The sequence below is a fragment of the Dendropsophus ebraccatus genome, chromosome 10 (genome assembly GCF_027789765.1).
Source record: "Dendropsophus ebraccatus isolate aDenEbr1 chromosome 10, aDenEbr1.pat, whole genome shotgun sequence".
NCBI classification, from domain to species: Eukaryota; Metazoa; Chordata; class Amphibia; order Anura; family Hylidae; genus Dendropsophus; species Dendropsophus ebraccatus.
Window position 1 is genome coordinate 78,369,762 of NC_091463.1, and position 27,693 is coordinate 78,397,454.

Genomic DNA, 27,693 nt, shown 5'->3' on the forward strand with positions numbered 1-27,693 from the left:
AGCTGTGTGGTACCCAGAATGCAGTGGGGGATGGACTGCTTGAGCTCGCTCTCTCCTCCTCCTCCTCCAGCATCCTCAGCATCTCTGCCGTTCATCCCTTATGCATAGAACATACATACAGAGGGAAAAGGCGCTGGGATACCCCCAGCATGGACCACCACCAGTGAAGGCGATGGGAGACCAGACCAGTGTGGGTGGTGGGAGAGTGCCGGCCAACCCTGAGCCCGAAATGGAGGCCAGGATCCAAAAAGCAGTGGAGTTCAAGACAGAAGGCAACCGCTGCTACAAGGACAAAAAATTCAGGGATGCTATCGGCAAATATCACCGGGCCCTGCTGGTTCTGAAGGGGGTCCACGAAGATGGGGAAGAGAGGAAGGCCAATGGCGGAGCTGGCACAAGGTTGACGGAGGCTCAGAAGGTGCGGGTGGAGGCCACAGAGATCGAGTGTTATGATAGCCTGACTGGTAGGTGGTGGAGGCTGGGATGAGGGATGCAGCTGTGGCGGGAGGGGGAGGAGGACTCACTGATGTGGAAGTGACAGAGATTAACCCTGTGAATTGGGACTTGGGAGGGGGGCACAGGGGTCCTGCATGCTGCTTAACCTATTGTGTGCCAGAGGGGGCTCAAAAACGACACTCTCAACCCTACGGTCTGTGAACGTTTCTGGTAGCTCCGTACTGTGTGTCACCCTAGGAAGGACCAGGCTCCACCATGTTTCATAGCTGTCTTCTGTCTATCCTGCAGCAGGAGGGGCAGACTCTATGTCACATCCCTGTGTCTGTGTCACCCTGCAGGGGGCGGAACAACCTCAATGGCTGCTTGCTGTATCCACCATTGTGTGACACAAAACTACTTCCAGGAGCGTCCATCTGCACTATGGCTGCTCATCCTTACAGATGGCAACTAGGCCCACAACTTCATTTTCTGCATTTTATATCCATATAATATTTTATATTTTTTAGTAGAAGTTAGAAAACATCTCCCCCCAAAATAAAATTAAAAAAAAAATCTAGTAAATTTCTGGGAGAACTGGCTATCCAACAGGTTTGAAATATAGGTTTTCTAGACTTCTCAATGGCATAGGTATAAAGGTTGACAGATGCAGGGATTCTATTGCTGAATAAGTAGACCTACCGATCAGGATTCTCAGAAAGCTGGGCTACAACCTGTTCGCTAGCTGTATCAGTGAGCATATTGGTTGCCGATCAGTCTCCTAATATTAAAGGAGTTAACCAGGAATAGACAAACATGGTTGTTTTCTTCTAAAACCAGCGCCACCCTTATCCTCAGGTTGTTTTTGGTATTACAACTCAGCTCCATTCACTTCCACAGAACTAAGCTGCTAAACCCACACCCAGACTGAGGACAAGAGTGGCGCTGTTTCCGGAAGAAAGCAGCCGTTTTCTAATTCTGGATTACTAGTCTTAAGCAAAGAAGTTGAACTGTTTGGGTTTGGCAACGTTTTCCGAACGTTTTTTATTTGACTCCACTTGGCTGCAGAGGTTGACTGGCACCCTAAGGCTGCCTGGAAAACATGGATACAGCCATAGGCCCTAGGTTGTATCGATGTTTTCCAGGACTCACTGGGGCTACATCCAACCTCTGAAGGCAAACAGAGCAAAATTGGCGGAATTATTTGCGGCGGAGTCACGCCAGCCTCCCTGTCGCGCGCCTCCTCTCTCCGCGCTGAAGAATGGACATGTCTTTAACAGTTGCACCTCTTCGCTCAAGACTATGGATAACCCCTTAAACATCCCTCTACATACATTGGCCAAAAATATTGCCCCCTAATATTATGCCTACTGCGATAACAGTAGGTCCACCGACCTCTCTCCTTACATACAGCGTTTTAGAGACCCTATTGCCTGAGGAAGGTCCATAGCGGACCGAAACGTTGCACCTGGTCTCATGCCTTAAACTTCCTATGTATGGTCGGAGTAAAAATACCGTATATCACTTTGTCAAAATAAACTTTTCACTTATTCATGCAAATACCGAAGTGCCGTGGTTCCTTTCGATACTGCGATAACAATAACGCCATACAATCTGCAATAATATAGCCATCCATATGGACACGCATCCATATGGACAATAATATATTCTCTACTTAAATAAGACTACTATATATTAGTATTAGCTATAGTGCCCATTTAATAAAACCTCCATATCACTACCTGCCATAGTGCCCACATAATAATATAGCACTGTACTACCCACTGCAGCACACAGGAAGGGTAGGCAGTTTTTTCAGAAAAATGCTGTGTGTGCGTGTGCGTGCGTGTGTGTGTGTGAGATTTTTATAAAACATTTTAAAAAATGCATTCAAAAAGGCATTAATATTTTGGCAAATTGCTTCAAAAATGCATTTTTAAAAAAACACATGAAGCAAAACAAACAAAAAAGAAAACAGTTTTTTGTGGCATTTTCTTAAGTCAAAAACATGTTATGAAAAAATATGTGTGAAAAAAGACAAAGGAGGAAAGTAGGAAAACCTCTGCTCTTCTACCCTCATTTGGGGGTCATTAGTCAAAAGGAACAGCTTCCATGGGTCTCTATGCTGCCCTGAGGAGGAAGGATTGCTGTATACTGGATCTAAGTTATAAAGGTCAAATGTAATGAAGCATTTAAATTGATGATCTATAGATTTTTATGACCAGACGTCCATCTTTCCAATGACAGCAAGCAGAGATAGGGCATTGGTACAAAAGTATGCTGAATCTAGAATACCCCTTTATGTCTCCATAGTGTGTGCCAGCCCCAAATGACCCCTTCACTCTGGGCCCCTAAATAACTTTAAAAAAAGAAAAGTCCTTCTATCACTTGGCGCACTGTAGTAGTGTACTGAGATATTGAGACATCCAGACACCTTTAAACGGATATCCACATCATATACATGTATAGCATATTCCCTTGGGAGTTAAAGGGGGTTGTCCAGGCCCAGTTCCATTAAAGTAAATGGAGCTGAATTCCAATACCACACACAACCCGAGGACAGGGGTGGAACCGAAAGCAGGCCTGCAATAACCCCTTTAAGGAAACAGAGTAGACCAGACAGCCAGGCCAGATGGGCTGAAAAGACAGGTGTGGGTCCCAGGCAGATGCCATAAAAGTTTGTGATGGAATACATCTTTAATAGTGACAAGCAGACTTGCCCAAAGTTTGGATTTGGCAATGTTTGTCCAAACCTGAACACTCTGCATTTGACCCCCGGCATCTGGAGAAGTTTACTGCCAGGTATTTGTGGATACAGCCACGTGTTTGTCAAGACTGCCTAGGGCAGCATTTAACTTCTCCAAGCACCGGTAGTCAAATGTGGAGTGTTTGGGTTTGAATGTACGTTGCCAAACCTGAACTTTCGGCAAGTTCACTCATCACTACTCTTTGTAGTGTTTGGGCGAAGTCTGGCATCTGCCGAAAGAATTGACAAGTCATTTTTTTCAGTAGATGGCGGAATCCACCCGACCATAGAAAGGAGTCTATGGCACAGGCAGAGATGCATGCGGGGGCAAGCGACGGAAATTTGCAGTGAATTATCTGCCCATATTTCTTAGAGTGAACCCACCCTAATGCAAGAATCTCTTCACTTAAAGGGATTATCCAGAAGTCTAAATGAGTTCCCCCTACAAATTCCCTGCAGGTTTTAAGGAAACCTATGAACCAACACTGGCTATGTTACAGCACCGTGTCAGGCTGTAGTTGTAGACTCCATTAAATATCTCCATTTAGCTAATGGTCTACCATGGCTGCCAAGGTTCCTCCCTCCCTTCTGCCCATCTTACTCTATACTCTGCTCTATTCTCTGCTGGATTAAGAAATGTTAATAATAAATCTTTGTCCCTTGGAAATTGCTCCCCACAGCCTGTTTGCTGCAATCCGAGTTGGTGAACTACGAGCGGGTGAAGGAATACTGTCTGAAGGTGCTTGAGAAACAGAACAGCAACTTTAAAGCCACGTATCGAGCCGGCATTGCCTTCTACCACTTGGGAGACTATGGCAATGCCCTGCTCTATCTCAAGGAAGCTCGAAGCCGGGAGCCTACAGGTAGGTTAGCTCCTTATTATTGGCATTGGTCTGTCATATGGTAGTCCTTGGAGATGTGGACAGATGGCACGTTTTGTATTATACAATGCTTGAAGGTGATGAATCAGACCGATATAGAGTGGCAATTTTTTTTTAGTATATTAAAACTGATTTTTAATTGAAACTTCAAAATTCAAGGCAAAAATTTTTTATTCTGATTGACAAGTGCAGATTTACTAATGCAAATGCACCAGATTGTTAGTGCAATTTGTAGCAAAAAACAAACAAACTACAAGGTATGTAGGTACACAAGTGATGTAGGTTAGAATCACTGGCGTAGCTACCATAGAGGCAGACCACGCAGCTACTACGGGGCAAAGGCCCCCTACCCCACCCCCGGACAGCCACTGGCCCACACAGGCCCTCCTCCCGGACAGCCGCCGGGCCCGTAGCAGCTTAGAAAACCACAAAAATATTAACCAGAAATTCTCACAGACTAATAGGTAATGTAAAGTTAGACAAAAGAGTCACCAAATGTATCAAATACTGTAGAATGAGCCTTGGTAATAACATTTGGTGCATTAACCCAGACAGAGTTTTTTCCTCCTTGTGCTTAAAAGGCCATAGCACTTGCATAGATATGCAGCATAGATCAATGAGATCGGCACTCGTTTGCTTTTGGCTGCTGCAGCCGAAAACAAACGAGTGCCGAGCCGGGATCAGCGCCATTTTGGTGTAGACCCCGGCCGGCACCAGATGCGGAGATCGCTCCTCGGGACAACGTCCCGTGGGGGCGATCTCCGCCACTAGACACCAGGGAACAGCTGCATATGGTAATCGGATGCAGCTGTCATCTTTCACAGCTGCATCTGATTACCTGATTAGCGGGCACGGCGATCGGACAAAGGTGTCAGCGATTAGCAGAGGAGCAGAAAAACAGAACGCAAGGCCTCCCATTGAAAAAGATAGATGGCGGGATTGGGGGGCAGGGGTTTCGAGTGGAATCTCTGTGCCGATTCTGTAGTGTGAACAGGCTTTTATAACACAGAGAACTCAGGATCAGGTGCTTGAAGTGTTGAGGTAGTAGGTAGAAGTAAAGTGTTGCTTGAGACTGGATAGGTGCAGGGGCCTTCTTGAGTAGAGATGATTGAACAGTGGAAAATCTTCGATTCTATAGAACTCAAACCTTGTGGAACCTTCCGCATTTGATTTCCGATGCCTTCCCCGTCCGTGGGAAAGGAGGAGACAGCTCAGGTACCGCCTGGAATTCCAGGATGCAACCTAGGTAATAGGCAGTATCCCGGACTTCCAGGCGGTACCCGAGCTGTCTCCTCCTTCCCCACGAACCGAGAAGGCATCAGGAATCAAGATTCGACAAGGTTCAAGTTCTATAGAACCTAAGATTTTCAACTATTCGATCATCTCTAGTCTTGGGGTCTAATAGTACAGTACTCTGCCAGGATGGTTTAGAGTGTAACTTGGTGTAGAAGCAGAAGAATCTTGGTTATGATATAGACTTATGTCTTATGTCAAACAAGCTCAGTGAGTGACAATTTTTGTAGCACAAGTCTCAGGGTAAAAATCTCACCCCTTAAAGTTTCCCAAGTAGGTTGAGCAGTTTCCAATGGAGTACTTCAGCGTAAGCGTTCTGCTCCACTACGGATTAATCTTTGGTAAGTAGATTGTCCTGACGACATAGGAGATCCCAGGCGTAGGCAAGGTGTACCCAGGTGATATTTACCCCACCTTTGGGCACTGCATAGCTTTTCTTTCATAAACTCTTGCAGAACTGTTCTCTCTCCCTCTCCAACTAACTGAGTAGAGCCCAGGGCCCCGGCCTAAGCCAGGACTGGCTCTAGACTTCTGCAGCAACTCTCTCACTGTCTTGTTCTCCCTCTCAACACCAACTAGGAAGACCCTTCCCCCAGGAACTAAGGCTAGGTTCACACTGCGTTTTCAGCATCCGTTTAACGGATCCGTTTTTTTTAACGTCCAGAAAAATAGGGTCAGCAACGTTTTTTGGTCCGTTTTGGTCCGCCAAAAAAAACGGATCCGTTTTTTTTTTATAATGGAAGTCAATGGAAAAACGGATGCACACAAATGAATCCGTTTTTTGCAATCCGTTTTTCATGCGTTTTTTGCAAAAAACGGATGCGTTAAACGGATGCTGAAAACGCAGTGTGAACCTAGCCTAAGCAACCTTTATAGGGGGTGACAGGGACTACCTTCCTATTGGTGGGGAAAGTATTAGAAGGGGTGAAGTGTGAGGTTGTGATAAGAGGAGAAGTGTGAGGCACCTAAACCAGTGATTGGCAAAACCAGAAGAGCAAAAAGAACATAGTTAACCCTTGGTATAACTTCAGTTGTGCAGAACTAGAGGGAGAGTGAGACACCAAGTGCAAAACAACACCCATAATCCCAGAGTGACAAAGATACCTTTTCACAGGTGGAATACAGGACTTAGTAGCACACCTTTAATGGGACACTACATAGACAGGTGATGTGCGGTCAATAGCAACACATTTAAATGGCACACAAACGATACAGTGATCATTTGTGTGGCCCAGCCATGCTATTAATTGTGCTTTCTAAAAGCACTGCAAAAAAGCACTAATCTCGCTGAACACTGCTTGCTTCTGTCCCCTATCGAGCTGTGCAAAAGGACCCTTAGAGGTTTAAAAGAGGTTTAAAAACATGTTCTAGAGACAAAAAACTTTTGATTGGTCTGGGTGTTCAGACCCTGTCCCCTTGCGAGAACTAGTGGGGAGAAGCGCTCAGTTGAACTCTGCTTCTCCCTGTTCTCTGTGCACATGTCTGCTGCGGTCCCATAGAGTTACCTAATAGGGCCATCCCAGGCACGTAGCAGAATTGGGAGAGAACCCACTTAGCTTGATCTAAGGATTTGTTTGGGTCTCAACACCCAAACCTAACCAATACTGTACCTATGATATGTTAAAGCTTTTTGAAAGCTTAGTGTCCCTTTAAAAGGTAATTTTTATCCCAGGATCGGTCAGGGTCCCGGTGGTCAGAACCCCAGCAATCAGCTTATTAGTGATGAGTGAACTTGCAGAATGTTTAGGCTTAGCTGATCCTGAACACTCAGCAGTAGAGATGAGCGAACCGGGTTCGGGTTCGAGTCAATCCGAACCCGAACGTTCGGCATTTGATTAGCAGGGGCTGCTGAACTTGGATAAAGCTCTAAGGTTGTCTGGAAAACATGGATACAGCCAATGACTATATCCATGTTTTCCAGACAATCTTAGGGCTTTATCCAACTTTAGCAGCCACCGCTAATCAAATGCCGAAAGCTCGGGCTCGGATCGACTCGAGCATGCTCGAGGTTCGCTCATCTCTACTCAGCAGTTGACTCTCAGTGGCAGCCCTAAGGCTGCATCCAGCTTCTCCAGCAGCCAGGAGTTTAATGCCAAGTGTTTAGCCTCAGCCAAACCCAAATGTTCGGTGAGTTTGCTAACCACTACGGTACTTGTTATTCCTTATCCTGTTCAATAATTTTTATTGAAATTTTTTTTAAGTCATTTAAAGATTTTACAAACTTACATATCCTATGGATAGAGGATAACAGGTTCTGATGGGAATACCCCTTTAAGCTAATTTGCATATCCCAATTTCACCAAGTAGAGCTTAAAGCGACTCTGTACCCACAATCTGTCCACCCCAAACCGCTTGTACCTTCATACAGCTGCTTTTAATCCAAGATCTGTCCTGGGGTCCGTTCGGCAGGTGATGCAGTTATTGTCCTAAAAGGCAACTTTTAAACATGCAGCCCTGTGTCAAACTGGCGTGGCCTAAAGTATCTGTGCATTAGGCTGGCACAATCTCTCTGTCCCTCCTCCCCGCCCTCTTCATCATTAGGAATGCCCCAGGCAGATATTCTCCTATTCATCAGCTGTGTGAACACTGCACATGGGCTGAATCGTTAAGGCACCTGCCAGTGGCATTCCTAATGATGAAGAGGGTGGGAAGGAGGGACGGAGAGGTGGTGCAAGGTTAGGGCACGGATACTCTAGGCCACGGCCGTTTAACGCAGGGGCTGCAAGTTTAAAAGTTGTTTTTAGGACAATAACTGCATCACCTGCTGAACGGACCCCAGAACAGATCTTGGATTAAAAGCAGCTATCTGATGGTACAAGTGGTTCGGGGGGGGGGGGGGGGGGGGGGGCAGATTGTGGGTACAGAGTTGCCAGTTCTGCACAGGCATAATAAGTATTTCTGTTTGCATGCATATTACAACTGCAAGTCCCAGTCCAACTAAAGCCATGGTTGGGTTAGGACTACAAATGCAAAATATTTGTGTCTAACCAGCCTAAACGCTACTGCTCTTCTTTTCCCATATAGACACCAACGTTCTTCGCTACATCCAGCTGACAGAAATGAAAGTGCAGAGGTCAAGCCAACGGGAAAGGAAAGGTTTTAAGGAGGTGATTGGATAACCCAACGTTAGACCTGCTCCTAAGCTTCACTAGACTTGTATGTTGAGATGCTGTGAGTAAGAGCATGGCGGCTGATACTGAGCATTGCCCTGTGCAAACCTCTACAGTCTTTCTCTCATCAAGAGACCACAATATAGGAGAATAATGCAGCTCTGGCACTTTATATAAATTATTTAATGAAAAAGATTATTTTATAAATCTATCTGCCTTTCGACTACCTATAATGTGTCAATGCATGCATCAAGTGGTTATGTGTATGTGTGTGTTTTTATATGATGGAGTGTATAGACAACACACACATAGATATAGGACATATTCGTATTTGGACGGGTCATGCTCAGTAGCTCTGGAGGCAGCATGCTGATTTAAAGGAAGCCCCCAACCTCAGCTTTCATCCATGCCATGTTGCATCTATTAACAAGGATTGCCCCAATGACAGAGTGCCCCCCATAGGTTGATACAAGCCAAGTGACTCCCTCCACTTACACCCATGTGAAACAGGGACTTTAATCTCCAATCAAACCCATGTCTACATACTGTATCCTCCCCCTCTGCACAGGCCCGCTCAAGGACGACCAAACAAACGACTGCATTGTTTTCAGATTTACAGGAATGATCAAGACCTTTACAGAAAATGGATGTAAGTGTGATGCCTGATGTGATATATTCATTTAACGCCGCCTCTGCACCTTACAGTTCTATTTAACGCTTTGCACTTTCGGCATAAGCGGGAAACATAATTCAGACAGACCTACTCCCTCATGCCATATGAAGTGAAATTGTGGCTCGTTCTTCAGTCTCAGAAACATAAGGATGTTGTGTAGGACTTTCTTTTGTAAATAAAAAGCCAACAAACTCTGTTTCTGCATTTCTTTTTAACGTTAAAAAAAAATGTTTAAAAAAACATGAAAAAAATACAGAAAATAATAATAATAATAATAATAATAATAATAAAACAGAAAGCTGTGTGGTGGAGGTGTAATAACTATCATGTTTTTTTATCCAAGCTTTTCAGTTTTTTATGGTAACAATTTTTTTTAAGAATTTAATTTAAGAAATATATATTTTAGAATACATGGTAAAATAGTCTGAAAGAATTAATGTCACCTTTGTACCTTTTAAATTTAGGGTATGTTCACACTTACCGGATCCACAGCGGATTTCTCGCTGCGAATTCGCAGCGAGACCCGCTGCAAATCCCTGCCCTGTACAGTCTATGGACAGACAAACTTGCAGCAGGATGCACATCCCGCTGCAAGTTTGTCAGCAACCCGCCTCATTAACCCCCCCCCGCCGTTGGAGCCTATACTTCACCTGGTCCCCGCTCCGACTTGCTTCGGGCACGTCCCTCTCAGCCAATCAGTGCGCTGCCCCGCCTCAGCGCACTGATTGGCTGGGCGGGACGTGAAGACACAGGGAGCTCCGAAGCAAGCCGGAGCGAAGACCAGGTGAAGTATAGGCTCCAGCAATGAGGGGGTTAACGGGGCGGGCTGTGGACAAACTCACAGCGGGATGTGCATCCTGCTGTGAGTTTGTCTGCCCATAGGGTGTACTGGGCAGGGATCCGCAGCGGGTCTCACTGCGAATTTGCAGTGAGAAATCCGCTGCAGATCCGGTACGTGTGAACATACCCTTAAATTTTACATTTAAATTAATGCCACCTTTGGAACATAAAACGAATAAATACAGATTTGATACAAACTTGGCCATTGAAGGATATGCGAAGCAGCTCTCTGATGCCACCTCTTAGAAGTAGATTGCCCATCAAGTCCAATTAGTAGCCTAAAAAACATGACTGGGAATTTTTGCCAAACCAGACACCTCTTCAGAAGGAGAGGTTACCAATCATCACTTATTATAGGGTTTGTATTATAGGGTTTGCAAGTAACAAAGGTATTTGTTTTAATTACAGAAACAGCGCCACCTTTGTCCATCAGTAGCTTAATGTATTGCAGTTTATCCACAATGAAGTGTAGCTTTACACTATATACCTGTTACATGGTTCAGATGAAAAATTTGTAAAACAAAAAGTTAGGTGACTTTTTTTTATACTTTTTCATTGCATAATGTTAAATTGTCTATTTTTATAATGAAAACTGTACCAATAGTATCAGTCACCATCAGCCAAGTGGCTTCAAAGCAAAATAAAAAAAAACATACTATTTGCATATGAATTGTATGTTGGGCATACAGTGTGCTCACACTATTTTACTCTTCCGAGATTGGCATGCAATGGCAAGATAGGGTAGCAGGGGATACGTTTCACACCCTGTGATTTCTGTGCACAAACCCTATTTTAATTCATAGGGCTCATGCACAGAAATCACCAAACTTGGGACACATCCACGGCAAACCAATTAACCGGCATCAAATGCGATTGAATAGGTAAGGCCTTATAGGTCATGGTTGGTTTCTGACTACTTGCATTTGCCCATACAGTAAAAATAATTAAACAGCTTTTCTAAGAACTTAGTGCTGTGCCATCCCTCTGTTATTCATCCCTGAAAATTTAGGAATAAATGAACAAGTGGGTGTTACCCTTTCCCTTGTCAGCCATGTTTGTCCCTAGACAGCCTGACCCTGCCAGCACTGGTAGTAAAGAGTGATAGCATGCAGGGACACACTAGGGTGGGTTCACACTACGGAATCCGCGGGGATAAGTTCTGGCAGGCTCCGTCGCTTGTCCCCACTCATGGCGGGGCACATCTCCGCCCGTGCCATAGACACCATTCTATGGCCGGGCAGATTCCGCCTTTGGCCGAAAGAATTGACCATTCTAAGGCCGGAATTCGCTCGTCCATAGAATGGTGTCTATAGCACGGGCGGATATGCGCGCTGCCGTGAGCAAGTACGAGCGACAGGATCCACCGGAACTTATCCACGCGGATTCCAAAGGGTAAACCCACCCTAACAGAGGACCATGTCTACTGATTTAAATGGAGTAAATGTAGGAGGTTTAATTGGCCCCTACCAGCCACCAGCCCTGCATTCAGCATAACTAGTCTGACAGTAACTACAGTAGTGGCAGAAGAGGGGGATAGGGTGTAGACAGAACTACTTTACCTGTAGGTACAAATTGAAATTTGCCAGGCTTACCGGTATTGGGGCCCCCTTGTTTTGTGGTGAAGGGGGAGCACAATTAATAGTGGTCATCTCACTCCAGGAAATCACATGGCACCTGGCCTGGATCCCCAGACAATTGTGGTCTTCATTTACATGTGCACCATCAGGATAAGCATGTAGTTGGAAAATAGTGGCAGAAGGCAACTGTCTCCCTACCCTGCCACTTACTCCTATCAGGACACCTGCACTGGGGAAGAGCCAACAACTCATTGGCGGCAAAACTGTAAAGAAGAGAATACCTTCCAAAGTTGGGGGAAAAATATTGGCAGCAAGGGGCACTGTTCAGAGGAAGGAGGACTCACCAAATTGGGGGGGGGGGGGGGGGGGCTGTTACTGGCACAAAGGGGCCAATAATGGAGGATATACCTATTTAATGGTTTTCCAAACATGGTCTTTGGGTGTTTAACATACAGTACATGTAGTGCAGAGAAATAGATTAGAAAAGAATTGGGAGAGCACCAGTGTCAAATGGCTCTGCCTCCGTGCGTGTGTGTAAGGGGGCATTGGACACTAAGGGCTTCAAGGTAGTTACTTAAAGGGAACATGACATCACTTTTATGCTGCCTAAACCATGAGTCATCAGGGCGGTCCACAGCAACTTCTCCCCGCCCCACCAGCTTTGATTGATAGACCTTTCCCTGTTTGGATATAGGGAGGGATCTATTAAACTAGGCCAGCAATGTGGGCAGAAGACCACCCCAATGACTCCATAAAATAAACTTACTTGTAATAAAGCTGCCTTGTTCCATTTTCCCTCTGATGTCTCAGAAGCATACAGAAAATGGCATCACAAAGGATCATCTGAATCCCCAGACCAGGAAAAGAAAAGGTATTAGCTTCCTTTCTATTCTAGACCACCCAAAATCTTGCTATTAACCCCTAAACTACCATGGATCAAGAATGTACTCCCTTCCTAGTGTTCAAGTCACCTAGTGGAATTTGAAAAAAAAATTGTAAGGAACCAATTTTCTCATGTATTATATAAAAACTCTTGATGTAAAAAAGAAGAAAGAAGATCAGATACGCACATTTAATATATAGTGCTAAAATTGACAAAATCGTGAAATGTTTTAGTCTCAGAATGGTGCCAAAATGAAAAAAAAAAGTCTATAGCAATGTAGTATCTCTTTAACCCCTTAAGGACAGCTGTCACTTTTGCGTTTTCACTTTTTCCTCTTCGCCTTCTAAGACCCATAACTCTTATTTTTCCACCTACAGGGCCATGTGAGGGCTTGTTTTTTTTAGGAACAGGTGTACTTTGTAACGGCTTCTTTCAATCTGCCATACATGAATGACGGAATCCCCAAAATACCATTTATGGGGTGAATTTGGGTCAAAAAATGTGATTCCGCAAATTTTTTGGGGGTTCCGTGTTTACGTAATGCATTTTACGTTAAAACTGACATTTTTTCTTTATTCTATAGGTCAGTCTGAACACAGCGATATGCATGGTTACTAGGTTCTCTAACGGTTTACTATTTTTATTAGCAGTAAAACTTTTTTTTTGCAAATAGGTATATTTAAAATGGCCCTATTGTGACTCTTAGGCCGGGTTTACATATGTCCGGCGGTGCGGCGGCGTTTCCCTCCGGCGCAGGAGAAAAGCGCCGGAGGGAAACGCATCTTTGAACTGATCCCATTGTTTTCAATGGGATCGTTCAAAATGTGCGGCGGTGAACTAGTGGCCGCCGCATCGCCGGACCGTCGGTGCGTTAGGACGCATCTTGCAGCGTCCTGGCGGACCGCCGCTCCGGTGATGCGGCGCCGCACCAATTCAATCGAATAGAGCGCCGGATGCCTCGCCGGGCAGGACGCATGTCGTTCGGCTCTGGCATCCGGCGTTCAGGCAAATAGTAACACAAAATGAACATATATCTCCCCCTATGTGCTCTCCCCCTCCCCTATAGTCCCCCCTTGGTCCCCCAGTAGTATATCACCCCCCCTGTTTCTCCTCCAGTAGTATATAGCCCCCCTGTTGCCCCCCCAGTAATATTTAGCTTCCCTGTGTGCTCTCCCCCAATTAGTATACAGCATTGCTGTGCGCTCTCCCCCAATAGTATATAGCCCCCCATGTGCGCTCTCCCCCTCCCATATAGCCCCCCTGTGCGCTCTCCCCCTCCCATATAGCCCCCCAGTGCGCTCTCCCCTTGTAGTATATAGCCCCCCTGTGAGCTCCCCCAATTTAGTATATAGCCCCCGTGCGCTCCCCCGCAAATCCCATTGAAAATGACAGGAAAACATACTGGGGGAAAAAATGTCAACTGATGAGCGCAACTTGTGACAACTGATGACAACTGATGGAAACTGATGGCAACTGATGGTTTTTAATGAAAAGACGGATAGAAAACTGATCACAACTGATGCATTTTTGGCATCAGTTGTGACATCAGTTGTGGTCAGTTTTTAGGCAAAAAACGCAACTGATGCCAACTTATATATGTAAACCCAGCCTTATAGCTCTTTTATTTTTTTAACCTTTGGGGTCGTATGGGCATCATTTTTTGAGCCATGATCTCTAGTTTTTATTAGGAACATTTTTTTCTAGATCAGATGCATTGATCACTTTTTATAACGTCTAAGGGGTTAATGGTGGGATGCTGCGCGATCGCGGCCACCCATCATTAACGGTGAGGTCCTGGCTGCAGATGCTATGGAGCGAGCTCAGCTCCATAGCCTGGGACCCTGGCAGGGCGTACATTTACGTCCTCCTGCGCCAAGGCCCAGGCTGTGGGGGCGTAAATGTACACCCAACGTCCTTAAGGGGTTAAAGGGAACCTGTCACATTGGAAATTCAGTTCACTCTGCAGCCATCATGTAATAGAGCAGGAGGAGCTGAACAGATGATATATAGTATTATGGAAAACATTCCAGGATAACCTGACATTTATTCATGTAAATCTCTACTCATTGACTGACAGCTGTCTGTCTTACTAGTTATCCTGGAAATCTTCCCACAAATATGTATATCAATCTGCTCAGCTCCTCCTGCTCTATAACATGATGGCTGCAGATAAGACTGCAGGATCCCTTTACCCACAAAATAAAGTTTTGTGATTTGAATAAAAAAAAAAAAAGGCTCAGGTAGGTGATAAATTGAGAACCCCCTCTCTCTAATATGTAGGTGCATATGAGACATCATAGCAGGAAACGCAGGAATAACTGGAAATTAAAGTTGGGGCCTACAGAATGAAAAACTGGTGACAGCCATATACATGTTCCAGGATAACTTGTTATTTATTCATGTAAATCAAGTAAATTCATGTACTTCTGGCTAAGTAGTCATGTAGGCGGGCCTACTCAGAAACTGAGCGTGTATAAATGTGTGTGTGGAGAGCTGTCAGTCACTGCCGCCCACTTGATTACCTAAGCCCAGAATGACCTAAACAATAAATGATCCTACGCAAATCGACAGCTGTATCTACATACACACAGTTGTAACTCTCTGAGTAGGACCGCCCACATGACTACTTAGCCCAAAACAACCAGAGATTTACATGAATATATGCCAAGATATCCTGGAACTTTTCCCACAAGATTATGTATCAATCTGCTCAGCTTCTCCTGCTTTATAACATGGTCCCAAAAGACTGGACTGTATTTTCAGAGTGACAGGTTCCCTTTAAGAGGGTACTATGGCAAGCATCTTAAAATCTTTCTGTAGGCAATTATATGAAGTTGGTAACTTCCTTGCATTTTGATGGTGTTAATAACCCATATACAGTATGGACTGTGCTACTTCCAGTAATAGTATCAGGCATATAATATAAACACACTGCAGGTCAGAGTGGTAAAATTCTTTATTAATACTTCAGTCACCATAAAGACGACAACGGATGGAGCAAGTCAGGGTATGATTTGCACCCTTTATCTGCTGGAAGTCACTACATCCTTCCTATTGCCATGCTACAATGGAAAGTGATTCCCAATAATTCAGCAAGGTCTTTGATGCCCCCAGACAGGGCTAATGGTAAGGATACTTGTAAACACAGGTGGGTTCAGCAAAGGCTCAGTCATTTTCACAGAAATCAATACGATAATCCAATCCTGATGTATAGCGAGACTGATCATGTGACATTTGGGACACTTTATTAAGCTAAGGTTGCTAGGCCTCAGGGCTTTGGTGGAGAATCCATACATTGGAACCAGCATGCTTCACTTTAGCTGCTCCCAGCATACGGAATAATGTGGGGGAGGTCCACCCCTTATTTTATTTGCTTATTTTTTTTCTTTATACCTGTTGGGTTACAACCACAAGATACATTCATAGGAACCGCTGCTTTTCTTTATGAGGCAGCGGCTGGATAATACTTAGTACCGATCGCCTCCTATGTTAAGATACATCCGCTCCCATATTATAATAAGGGTCAGTCTGCAGCCGTATTCCTCCCCCACACAAAGGGACAGTGTTGTCTAGTCTCTGTCCTTCAACTTCCATGTCCAGCAAGGTCTCCTCAACGCCTCCAACCTGGATACCATCTGCAGATCCACTAGAGCTGGCATCCCCCCCGCTGCCAGACGGAGATGAACTTTGAGTCCGAGAAAGGGACACAAATTTCCAAGGGTCCAAACGGGGTCGGTTAGAGGAGGGCCGAGGCCGTGGGGCAAATTCCAAGGTGGTGGGCCTTTCTACTGCTGAATCCTTGTCATGGGGTTTACGTCTGGCTGGAGGGGGGAATACAAAGTGGGGGTCTGGAAGCCGAGGAAAAGGAGTGTGCTCTTTGGAACCTGTTGGGAGAAAATAGATTGCTATAATATTCAGCTAACATAGTACATGATTCCTAACTCCTGGATGTAAGAAGCACCAGTGGTGTCTCATACTCACTTATCTCCATGTTCAGTCAAGCTAGCCATGCCGCAGTTCTGAGCAGGCAGCACGGTGGCTATGGTTAGCACTAGGGACCTGGGTGCGAATATGACTAACCTCAACATCTCCATGGTGTTTATGATAAAGGGTACATTATTAGCAGAGGTGTCAAATATGCAGCCCCCCAGCTGTTGCAAAACTACTATTCCCATCATGCCTGAATAGGTAAAGGCATGATGGGAACTGTAGGTTTGCAACAGCTAGAGGGATGCAGGATTAACACCCGTGCCATATTGCAATATTATGTAACCTGTGGCCCTCCTGCTGTTGAAAAACTACACCTCCCATCATGCCCTGACAGACGGAAGGTGTAGTTTTGCGACAGCTGGAGAGCCACAAGTTGGGATAGCCTTTTATTTGTATCTCTACATGGCAACAGAGAAACCCTCCTGCATATGCCAGCACCATAAATATTTAATAGGTCTAGTCCCTATCTTGATTTGCCATAGGCTACATGTACTGGATATATACAGTTGACACACTTCAGCTATGTTGATGCTGCAGATGGTATTAAAAGGGCATTCTGGGGGAGTCTTTCTTCCCTGCCAGACCACAGTGCACAAGGCTCTTCCAAAAACAGAAAAGTTACGTCTACATCATTTCCCATTCTCCTACACACTGTACGGTACAAAAATACACACAGCCCAAAACACTAGCATTTCTAAGCAGGTTTTTTTTTTGCTGTGTGACAATTACCCAACTATCATACAGTCCTAGTTCTGCAGTAATGCCTACATATCAGTGCATAGGCTTTACCATTCAGAACTCTAGGAAAGCTGGGTAATAAACCGTGCAAGAGGTGTAGCAGTGTCTGGTTTTTTAGTAATTCAATATGAAACCAGTGAGTTACCATAGCGGACAAGACTGACCTGTGTCACACAGCTGAGGTGGGGTGCTACCATCTGACGGTGAGCGTCGGTGACCCTGTATGACCTGCCGTATGGCCCCATCAGATGGAGTTCTCCTATGGCCCCTTGTTGCAGAGGTGTTAGATCTGGTGGCTGTGACATGTGTAGGAGTCAGTGATTGCCGGGGGTCACGCTTGAAGCTTTCCACTTTATAGTCCACAAGTGGGTTTCGGCCATCAATCTGCTCCCCCATGGTCTCTTCGGCCTCCGATTGCCCACAGGACACATTCTCACTGTCCAAAACAGCCTCGTCGCTATCTGAACGGATAAGGGACTTGGTAGAGTTACAGTCTGAGATGGAAGACAAGGAGATGAGGGTGACTGAGCTGGGAGGAATGACTGGCTCCTCTTTAGAAATAGAGCGGCTGGGTGAATTGGCATTGCGTCTCTGACCCCTTGCTGCCCATTGGAAGATTCCTTTTCTCTTTTCTTCCTGGGGGACCAGTTCAGCAAGGTCAGTACCCAAAGCCACTGCCGCTAAGAGGGACGCACATCCCAGCAGCACTAGTTCACTTTTCCTGCGTGACTGAGGGGTGCGCTTAGGACTGTCTGAGGATGATGTTGCAGATAAGCTTGAGTCCTCGGTGTTGCTCTTGACGTCAGTCTGGAGGGGTAATGTGAGGTAGGACTGTGTGGAGTAGGGGGACTGGGGAACAGAGCCTTCATTATCCGCATATTCCTCTGGAAAGAGAAAATACAGTTAGGTAACATCCCATGACATGACATACAAGGTAACTCTACAGTCTAGTGAGTTTAAAGGGAACCTGCCACAAAGTTTTGACCCCCAAACCTTCCCTAGGAAATTACTGATCTATTTTCTGGTTGTGTCCTTATTTTATCTTAAAACCAACTTCAATCTGAGACTGCGTTGAATGCATTTCAGGTTTATGCAGTCAGAGAGGAAAAGATGCAGCTGCCTGTGGTCACAATGGCTGTGGCCTTCTTGTATCAGCCAGGCCTGATTGATGTCCCCGAGTACCGCTCTGTATAGCGCTCCCAACCCAGACACAGTGCACCAGCAAAGGTATACTGCACATGTATCAGGAGTAGAATGTGGGGTACAAGAGCATCATCATGTCGGGGTTCAGCAGACGTCCCCTGTACTCAAGGACATCCATCAGGTCTGGCTGGAAGGGAAGACGGCATCTCCACCTCCTTAAAGGACAACTCTGGTGAAAAGCTTTTTCCCAGTAATTGAAACACATTACAAAAGTTATATAACTTTGTAATATGCTTCAATCACCTATCTGCCCCTGTTCTTTATCTCCCCCCCCCCCCCTCAATCCTTCACCAGGAAGTGAAGTAAACTCATTCTTACCTAATGACTGTTGACCCCAGGCTGTTCTGTGGCAGCCATTTTGTGACAATGACATCATCAAGAAGGAATCGGGTCTAATCCCTGTTAGGCCAGCCTCTCTTTGTCAGATGACTCAGGTTGCTCCGCTCTGATTGGCTGAGCAAACTGTGAGACATCTAACAGTTCTACAGTCAGTTAGACATCACAGGAGACAAAGTGCATCATGGGAAAGCCTAAACTGGAGCTTCAGTTCACTTTATCAGCGCTGGAGTTGTCCTTTAACTGCAAAGCTCTGAGTTTGCATATCTGCCAATGACTAGGCGTATCTTGGCTTTCTCAGCCCTATTCCATGGGGCAATGTTGGTCTGCTCAGCAGACAACTGCCCTGTATAATAGAGCCCCGACTCAATACATGTTCCCAAGTCTCTGCGATAGACTGACAAAAAAGGGAACACTAAAGGTCCTTTCACATGGAACAATTATCGGCCGTTACGGCAGATAATGGTCCCGTGTAATAGAAGGTAACGATCAGCCGACATGAACGATGTCTGCTGATCGTTGCTGTCGTTTGTCTTTCAACATGTTATAGCAGCGATCTGCTGCTGCCCGTGGAATAGGAGCAGCGGCAGCAGACCGCCGCTATCCTCTATGGGCTACCCAAACGATCTAGCAATCACCCGGGCAGCCCCCCTGCAGCTCCCCACGGCCCCTCCTGCACTCATCCGCTCGCTGCTGCCGCGTGTGGTAGCGGCGTCAGCGAGCGAGGAACGAGGAGAAAACGTGCACTGATAGCGCTTGTTTTCTCCTCTATGTCATCCCGTGTATTAGGAGCTTAAGTAAATCTGAATCTTACCCATTTCTGTCAGGCTGGCAAAGCCAACGCTGATAGGTGTGTGCTTGGGTGATTTTCCAAGATTCGGGGCACTGCTGGACCATTGCTTGCTACCTTCTCCAAGTGCCTTTAGCCTACAGAGGGGTAAAGTGAATTGGTTTTAGTACTGAACACAGGATTTGCTCATAAATCAATAAACACTAGTGCATCATAACCAGTTATATGACCATGAAGTTGCTGATTTATCCTGTTGTTTCTTCTTTATAAAAAATTTAAAGGAGAACTCTAACCAAACTCTAGCATGGGGAAAAGTAAGTATGGCTTCTTTATTATGTGCCTACCCCACCCTGCTAGACCTGGATTTTTAAAGGGGTTATCCAGCGCTACAAAAACATGGCCACTTTCCCCCTACTGTTGTCTCCAGTTTGGGTGGGATTTTGAAACTTAGCTCCAAGTAAATGGAGCTTAATTGCAAACCACACATGAACTGGAGACAACAGTAGGGGAGAAAAGTGGCCATGTTTTTGTAGCGCTGGATAACCCCTTTAAGCTCTGGCTGGAGTTCTCCTTTAATGTAAAGACAAAGACACCCAGAATAAATTCAACGGCCCAGATTTATAAAAGGGTATAAAACAGAAACAGAAATGCTTCATTTAATCATGTAGTTACACTGACATCTGCAGCAGATCCTGTACATGTGAATGGAACCTAAGGAGGCTTTCATGAAGGATTGAGGTGCTTAGGATTGTCCCCAGCATCTCTGCAGGTAAATCTGTAGCGGCAATGCACACCAGATCATGCAGATTTCTGTGAAAGTGCTCAGTAGATTTTGGTGCAGGAAATGTTAATGCTGTGGATCTGCAGTCTATAGCAATAATGTAGATTTATTGCAGGTTTCACTGGAAGCCAAATGGGATAATCTGCAATAAGCCCGCAGTGGTTATATGCATGCCAGAATTTTTTTTTTCTGCATGGTGTATAGGCCTTTTAAAAGGGATTTCTGAAAGCCACATTCACACTGACGCTACTGTAATATGCTGCAGATGTCACACATGCCAATCCATCTTGTAACATCTGCAACCTATCCGTGCCATGTGAAAGTGTCTTTAGGGTAAATAGACAGATTTTCCACATCAAATTTACAGGAGAATCTACCTAAAAAATACAAGTTGAGTGGATTCTGGTGTGGATTTGGTGCAGATTTGGTGGAAAGGAATCTATTCCATTGACTTCAATTGTGAAAACTATTAACCAAATCTGTGACATCCATGGGCAGGCTATAGATAATAAAATCCACATTGCCAGACAACTTCAGAAAATTTTAGAAGATTTCAGAAGATTTTAAACGTTACTGGCAGAGCAGGTGGGCGCATAATAAAGAATTCATACTTACCCGCCCCTGTGCGCCCACAGCCGCAGCAGGACCATTCACAGCCCACCGCCAGCCTCCAGTATATCTCCTGGTGTGGTGACATCATGACTTGGCTAAGGAATGCCCCCTTCCGCCAATTAGTAACTGAGGAGGGACACTACTTCAGTCACTCATTGGCTGAGCAGGCAGTTCCTGCATGCGGGTAGTGGGTCGTGACGAAACAAGAACTGGAGGGAAACGGGAGACTGGAGGCTGACAGTATGCTGGTGGCCCTGTGGCTGCAGAAGCACAAGGATGGGTAAGTATGACTTTGTTAGTATATAAATGTAAAAAGTTACAATTACTTAGTCAAAAGAATATAGTGCTGCTGATTTTCTATGCAATTTTCCAAATGTGTCTAGTGTGTATTAAGCATGATAACTTCTAATAATAATACAAATTTAAGTAAATAAGCAGAATTAATTAAAATAATAATTTAAAAAGCAACAACTCATGCATGGCCTTAATATTAAATCAGAGCCGTACCTAAACTATTAAAAAAGCTTAGTCTAGTCACTTATTTATGTATATGAGTTGTCATGAGAAATCTCTGGACCCTATATTTTACTAATTTCTTTGTCCCCTATGGCATGCTGGCAGCCATGCTTGTACAGAGTACTTCTCGTTGCATAGCGGAGGTCATCTATCACCAGAGCAGACAGTATTAGAGGACCACGCTGATTACATAATGAATAGCCGGTAATGGCTTCAGCTATACTAATGAATTCTACATGGAGTATTGCTCCTGCATCGGTACATATCCTAAATAGTTGTTATTATTATATTAAGCAGCCAGAGAAAAAGAGGTTTTAAAAAGGTTATATTTCTTAATATTTTTCCAAAGTAACATGATTGGACTATTTTTTCTGATATGATAGTAATGGTAACTATTATAATCCTATACGTCATTCTCTGACAAGTGTATCAGTATGAGCCATCCGCTAAATAAATAGCTCTTAATTCTCATAGTATTTGGTTACACATCAAAGGAAATTTTTCATTGACTTCTCTCTATATGGAATACAGCCAAGTCTACAGATTATATATAGATAAGTGGAGCTACATAGTGCTGCTTGTCTGTTCCTGTAGATACAGTCTTTTATATGGATCCATATACAGAGCTGGATCGATCGTGCAGCCATTCACATTCATCATAAACTCATCGCCCATTTAGACAGTGAGATGGGCGATAGATTGCATTAATTTGATTGGCCCCACAAAAGACCCACTCAGCCCATGATTGAAGATTTGTTCATTCATCTACATTATAAGTACAGATGAGTGCAACTTGAGCATGCTCAGATCGGTCTGAACCCGAGTCTGTGGCATTTGATACCGTGCCTGAAGAAGTTGGATGTAGCCAAAGGATGTATCCATGTTTTCCAGGGTGCCCTAGGGCTGCATCCAACCCCAGCATACTTGAGTTGCGCTCATCTCTAGTAAGGATCAAATATATCTGACATGCATCAATCTGCGTTTTCCATTATAAGGTGAATGTCACTTTTTAATGTTTCGTAGTATGAATTCTTTTAATGGAATACGAGAAAAGTAAGAAGAATTTATGACACAAGTGGATTATGGGTTATGTGTTTTGATGGAGTATTGGATTTGTTTCCATGCAGCACCCAATACAGGTGAGCCAGTTACCTCCTTTGTAGCCATTTCTGACAGCTTGAAATTTGGGGATCCCAATGGATGGAATCCAGGTGGGAGTAATGTCATCTGTGTTGTTTCTCTGGGGTCTTTTCCTATTAATAATAGAGGTCATGTTCATTGTCTCTGCTGTTGCATGTTACTGGTCAGAGGTATGAGCCATTAGTATTGCTGGGGAAGGCTTTGATTGGGTGCGGATTGGAGGACCTCTGGTTTAGGCCACCAGCAGTGCAACCTAAGAGTTAATAAGTTCATGGTGTTCTTAGGTCATACGACCTGTGTATTCCCTGAAGCAGTAGCTGCCCCTTATCTTTTTATCCTTGTTTTATTATGTTACATTTTAATAATTGCTGTGTTGAAATGTCTTTTTTTTTGTCATGGTCTTTTGTTGTCGGGGGTAAAGTCACTGAAGTGGACAATTGGTTGTTGATTTATCAGGCTCCAGCCTACAGATAAGCCTCTGGTAGTTATAGATTAAGAGTTTGGTTTATTATTTCATTGTTTGTTTAACCATTTGGACATTTTATAAAGAGGCTATGGCCGAGTTATCTCAGTAAAGTTTAGTGTATGGTCTTGATTATAGGCCAAGCAGGTCAAATGCTGGCCTATACTGTATATCTAGTAGGAAGAGGGATATTATATAGAGCTTTAGTGACACCACATCTGAAATACTGTGTCCAGTTCTGGAGACCTCATAAAATAGGATAGGTGCAAAGATGGATTACAAAAATGGTGGGAGGTTTTGAAAAGATGCATGCTTGACCACTGCTCTATTCACTTGACATGGGACTGCCACAGATACTCAAGCACTGTATTCATTGATCTTCAGCAATCCTGTACTTGTCCTGTCAATAGGCAATAAGTTATAAACTTAGGATAACCCTGTAAGGGTGGGTTCACATGTACCGGAATCGCAGCGGATTTCAGGTTCGTTTGTCTGCTTGAATAGGTTAGGTTGAATACTCACAGCAGAATTTTCATTCCACTACGAGTATGTAAAGTGCCATCCCCCTTACTCCGCAGGGGCCCGGTAAATACTTTACCAGTCCTTGCTCCAGCCTGGTTATGTGGCTCCCGCTCCCTGATGTTCCGCTCAGCCAATCAGTGACTGTGGCGGGATAGCGCACTGATTGGCTGAGCGGGTGGTCAGGGACGCGGGAGCCACAGAACCAGGCCAGACCGCGGACTGGTAAAGTATTCAAGCCGATTCAAACTGACAGTACCGGGAATTGCAACGGTTTTTGCTGCAGATCTCGCATTGTCAAATCCGCTGCGATTCCCATACGTGTCAAACCATGTTTTATGTTCACACAACAAATATTTTACAACGGCTGTGATTATTACGAAAATATACGTTACCTTTCTGTCTATGGGATCCCGGCCGGAGCGTATACACATGACATACGCTTTGGCCGGGATCCCTAGCGGCACCACAAACAACTGACATGTCAGTTTTCTGCGGCCTCTATTCAGTCAATAGCGGCCGCAGAAAACCATGTCAGTGCACACTGTGGAGTGAGCGCATCCGGCCGCTTGCTCCATAGTGTGCAGTGGAGTGTTCTGATGTGGGCGTGCACGGATGCGTCCGCTTTAGAACTCTGAGGCCCGAAAGATCATCCGGCCAGTACTGCAGTACTGGCCGGATGATCTTGTGGGCCTCAGAGTTCTGATGATCAGAGTCTCTGACGCTGTGGGAACATAGCCTTAACCTGTATTGTCTGCAAGATAGAAGGGAAAGGGGGGACATGATTGAAACATTTATATATGTTAAAGGCCTAAATAAGGGTCAGGAAGGAAGTGTTTTAATTAAAAAAAACTGAACACTAGTACAAGGAGAAACGATCTGATCTTATTGAATGAAAGATCAGGGGCAACATGAAAGGGCGGACTAGATGGATGAAGTGGTCTTTTTCTTCCTGTAATCATCTATATTTCTATAAAACCAATCTGTAACAGATAGTAATGTCCCAGTCACCTCTCTTCTCCGCCAACTCTTTCCTTTGGTTGCGTTGAACTTGGGCCCCATGTTCTCCCCTTCTTCTTTGTTGAGGCCACCTCTTCCTTCTTCAGCACGGAGCTGCGTCCCCAGGTTTTGCTGCCATCTACAGGGGTCACTGAGAAAAATTTAATTTTAAAGTTAATTTTTCAAAAGATGAAAACATTAAAACATTAAATTTCAGCACAAACCTTTTTACAATGAAAAACTCATGACTTATGTGGGAAACCGAATAAAAATATGAACTTACATCGAATGGCACGCAGCCTAGGGATGATTAAGGGGCTTCCAGGAGGACTGTAACTGCTTGACCCTTGACCTTTACACTTGTCCAGAGTTGGTGAGGCTTGTACAGTGATCTTGTGTTCAAAACCTGTGGACACACAACAAAGTGGGGTGAGGCATAATTCATTGTTGTCTACTGACATCTCCGATTTGCTCTACCATGCATATAATGTTTTGTAGGTGCAGAAAGGTAAAGTACACTGCATGCTGTGAACAATAGATCAAATGTCCAGTACTATGCACACATGATTAAAACCCTTGTTTATTAGATATGTATTACTAATGGGCTGAACAGGTTGATATAGAGAAGTGGAGTGCACAGTGGGATGTTGGTGTAGAGAGGTGGTGTGCACAGGATGATGTTGGTGTAGAGAGGTGGTGTACACAGGATGATGTGGGTGTATAGAGGTGGTGTGCACAGGATGATGTGGGTGTAGAGAGGTGGTGTGCACAGGATGATGTTGGTGTAGAGAGGTGGTGTGCAAAGGATGATATGGGTGTAGAGATGTGGTGTGCCCAGGATGATGTGGGTGTAGAGAAGTGGTGTACACAGGATGATGTGGGTGTAGAGAGGTGGTGTGCACAGGATGATATGTTTGTAGAGAGGTGGTGTGCACAGGATGATATGGGTGTAGAGAGGTGGTGTGCACAGGATGATGTGGGTGTATAGAGGTGGTGTGCACAGGATGATATTGGAGTAGAGAGGTGGTGTGAACAGGATGATGTGGGTATATAGAGGTGGTGTGCACAGGATGATGTGGGTATATAGAGGTGGTGTGCACAGGATGATATTGGAGTAGAGAGGTGGTGTGCCCAGAATGATGTGGGTGTAGAGAGGCGGTGTGCACAGGATCATGTGGGTGTAGAGAGGTGGTGTGCCCAGGATGATGTGGGTGTATAGAGGTGGTGTGCCCAGGATGATGTGGGTGTAGAGAGGTGGTGCGTCCAGGATGATACAGGTGTAGAGGGGTGGTGTGCACAGGATGATATGGGTGTAGAGATGCAGAGAGTGGGTGAATATTTATAATGCTGTATAGATGGACTCTAATTGAACATCCAACCCCCAAATTTCTCTTCTCTCTTACCTGAGGGTAAGCTGATGCGGTTCCCATCCTTGTGCTTCAGACGACTTTTCTTGAAGTTCCCCTTCCTCTTCTTCACCTTGGGCTTCTCCTGATACATCTGGTACATTATAATGTTCAGCTCCCGCTCTACAATGTCAAACTCTCGCTCTGCCAGTTCTTGTTCTCTTCTCCGGAGCATCTCCTCCAGGTTCCTCTGCTCCTCTGCCGCGCGCACCAGCTCCTCCTCTCGACAGCGCAGTTCCTAATATGAGAGCGCTTTCATTACATATTTGTTACTTAAGGCTACTAAGTGGAAAACTCAACTTTTAGAACTAGTGGAAACCTATTTGCACTTAAATATATGGTAATTCTTTCATGTAAAGAAGCGTCTGGTCACCTGTTGTGCAGTGAACCTTAGCAGCCCTATTTACTTTAATGGATTAGCACACCTGGTGTATGTGCAAGTTTTCACCATAGAGGGGAACTTAAATAACAGCTTATATGCCACCAATCACAGACCAGAGGTAGTAGTGATTGGATAGGTTGAGGTTACTAGTTTACCATGTGGGCAAAGTTAATTTGCATACTTCAAAGATTCGGGGTAGAAGCGCAAGGTCATCGAATAGCTAGCATCACTATGATACTGCTATTAAACTCCATCTGGCCATGGGCTTAGTTCTTAGCATACTCGTCACTTAAAAAATTTAAAAAGTTTAGATCAGTGGGGGTGAATGGAAATGGGTGTTCAGATCCCCACTGATCATTGGACCCGTGGGGAGAAGTGCATGATTGTATACTTCTTACCCCATCTCACTGCAGAAGATCGTCCCATAGTCTTCCATACAAATCTATCCAACGGAGTCTGAACACTAGACATGAGCGAACATTGAGCATGCTGGGGTTTGTCTGAACCCAATTGTGCAGCATTTGATTACAGGTGGCTGAAGAAGTTAGGCTGCCTTGAAAACATGATACTGCCATAGGCCATAGGCTGTATCGATGGTTTCCAGGGCCCCCTATACCTGCATCCAATCTCTTCGGCCACCAGTAATCAAATGCTGCAAACTGAAGCGGGCTCAACTCCTAAACACCTAGAACGTAACCAATCAAAACCTTTGATGTTTCTAGGAAATTTGTGATAATGCCCAGTTTTTATTTACAGAACTTAATATTTACAGAACTTAATATAATGAGGGTGTCATGTATGATACAGTAACAGTCATGATGCCCAAAGCTCATGACGAGATTCCACCTCTAAGGATGGCATACATCTCATTAGTTTCCATAGAGACATCACTGTCATGGACCAGGAGAGAATTTACATTATTTCCTAAATTAATTATTTGAATTAGATCCATCAAAATGTGTAGACATTGATGGTGAAAAATGATATCATGAAATTGCTTCCAAGTTTTCCATCTGCAAATCTTCCAAAAATAAGAACTTTGAAATCCATCATACTTATCTAGGAAAAAATTAAAATAAGAGCTGGCATTTAAAGACAACGTGAGAAGTCAGAGACCAGAATAACCAAAAAGACTCTACCAACCAACTTGGTGAGGCCCTAAAATACTTGGGTGGTGTAAAGTTGATGACCATCATGACTTTTTGTCTAGAATCCTGTGGACCATCTAGGGTCCATACCTCAGGTGCTTTACTGACAATGTAAAGCCCCTATTACATTGGAGCAAGTGAGCGCCGACCTGTCAGGTCAGTGCTCGCTTGCTCATCGTTCCCCACGCCGACAATGAGTGGGATCTTAAGATCGTCCGGGGAGCCCATAAGAAAT

At 44.7% G+C, this 27,693-nt stretch overlaps 2 protein-coding genes across 3 annotated transcripts in view; one reads left to right on the forward strand and one right to left on the reverse strand.

The window, feature by feature from the left end:
• The first annotated feature begins 80 nt into the window (after nt 1-80).
• TTC9B (tetratricopeptide repeat domain 9B) lies at nt 81-9,234 on the forward strand. The gene is made up of 3 exons (XM_069986792.1): nt 81-464; nt 3,859-4,041; nt 8,377-9,234. The coding sequence occupies exons 1-3, from the start codon at nt 101-103 to the stop codon at nt 8,469-8,471; spliced, it is 642 nt and encodes a 213-aa protein (XP_069842893.1). The 5' UTR covers nt 81-100; the 3' UTR covers nt 8,472-9,234.
• A 6,147-nt stretch (nt 9,235-15,381) lies between these two features.
• MAP3K10 (mitogen-activated protein kinase kinase kinase 10) overlaps nt 15,382-27,693 on the reverse strand; it is a 30,268-nt gene continuing 17,956 nt past the window's right edge. For both annotated transcript variants that reach the window (XM_069943514.1, XM_069943515.1), the window contains 6 exons: nt 25,926-26,166; nt 24,806-24,928; nt 24,535-24,673; nt 19,517-19,629; nt 17,328-18,047; nt 15,382-16,319 (listed from right to left, as the gene is read on the reverse strand). In XM_069943514.1, the coding sequence (XP_069799615.1) occupies nt 15,925-16,319; nt 17,328-18,047; nt 19,517-19,629; nt 24,535-24,673; nt 24,806-24,928; nt 25,926-26,166 (1,731 nt within the window). In that variant the 3' untranslated portion in view covers nt 15,382-15,924. The remainder of the gene's footprint in view (nt 16,320-17,327; nt 18,048-19,516; nt 19,630-24,534; nt 24,674-24,805; nt 24,929-25,925; nt 26,167-27,693) is intronic.

Bases quoted from the DNA above. Each gene is read 5' to 3' on its own strand.
- TTC9B (XM_069986792.1), top strand. From the start codon at position 101: ATGCATAGAACATACATACAGAGGGAAAAGGCGCTGGGATACCCCCAG. The intron at 465-3,858 runs GTAGGTGGTGGA...TGCTCCCCACAG, and splicing joins GTGTTATGATAGCCTGACTG to CCTGTTTGCTGCAATCCGAG. The intron at 4,042-8,376 runs GTAGGTTAGCTC...TTTCCCATATAG, and splicing joins TCGAAGCCGGGAGCCTACAG to ACACCAACGTTCTTCGCTAC.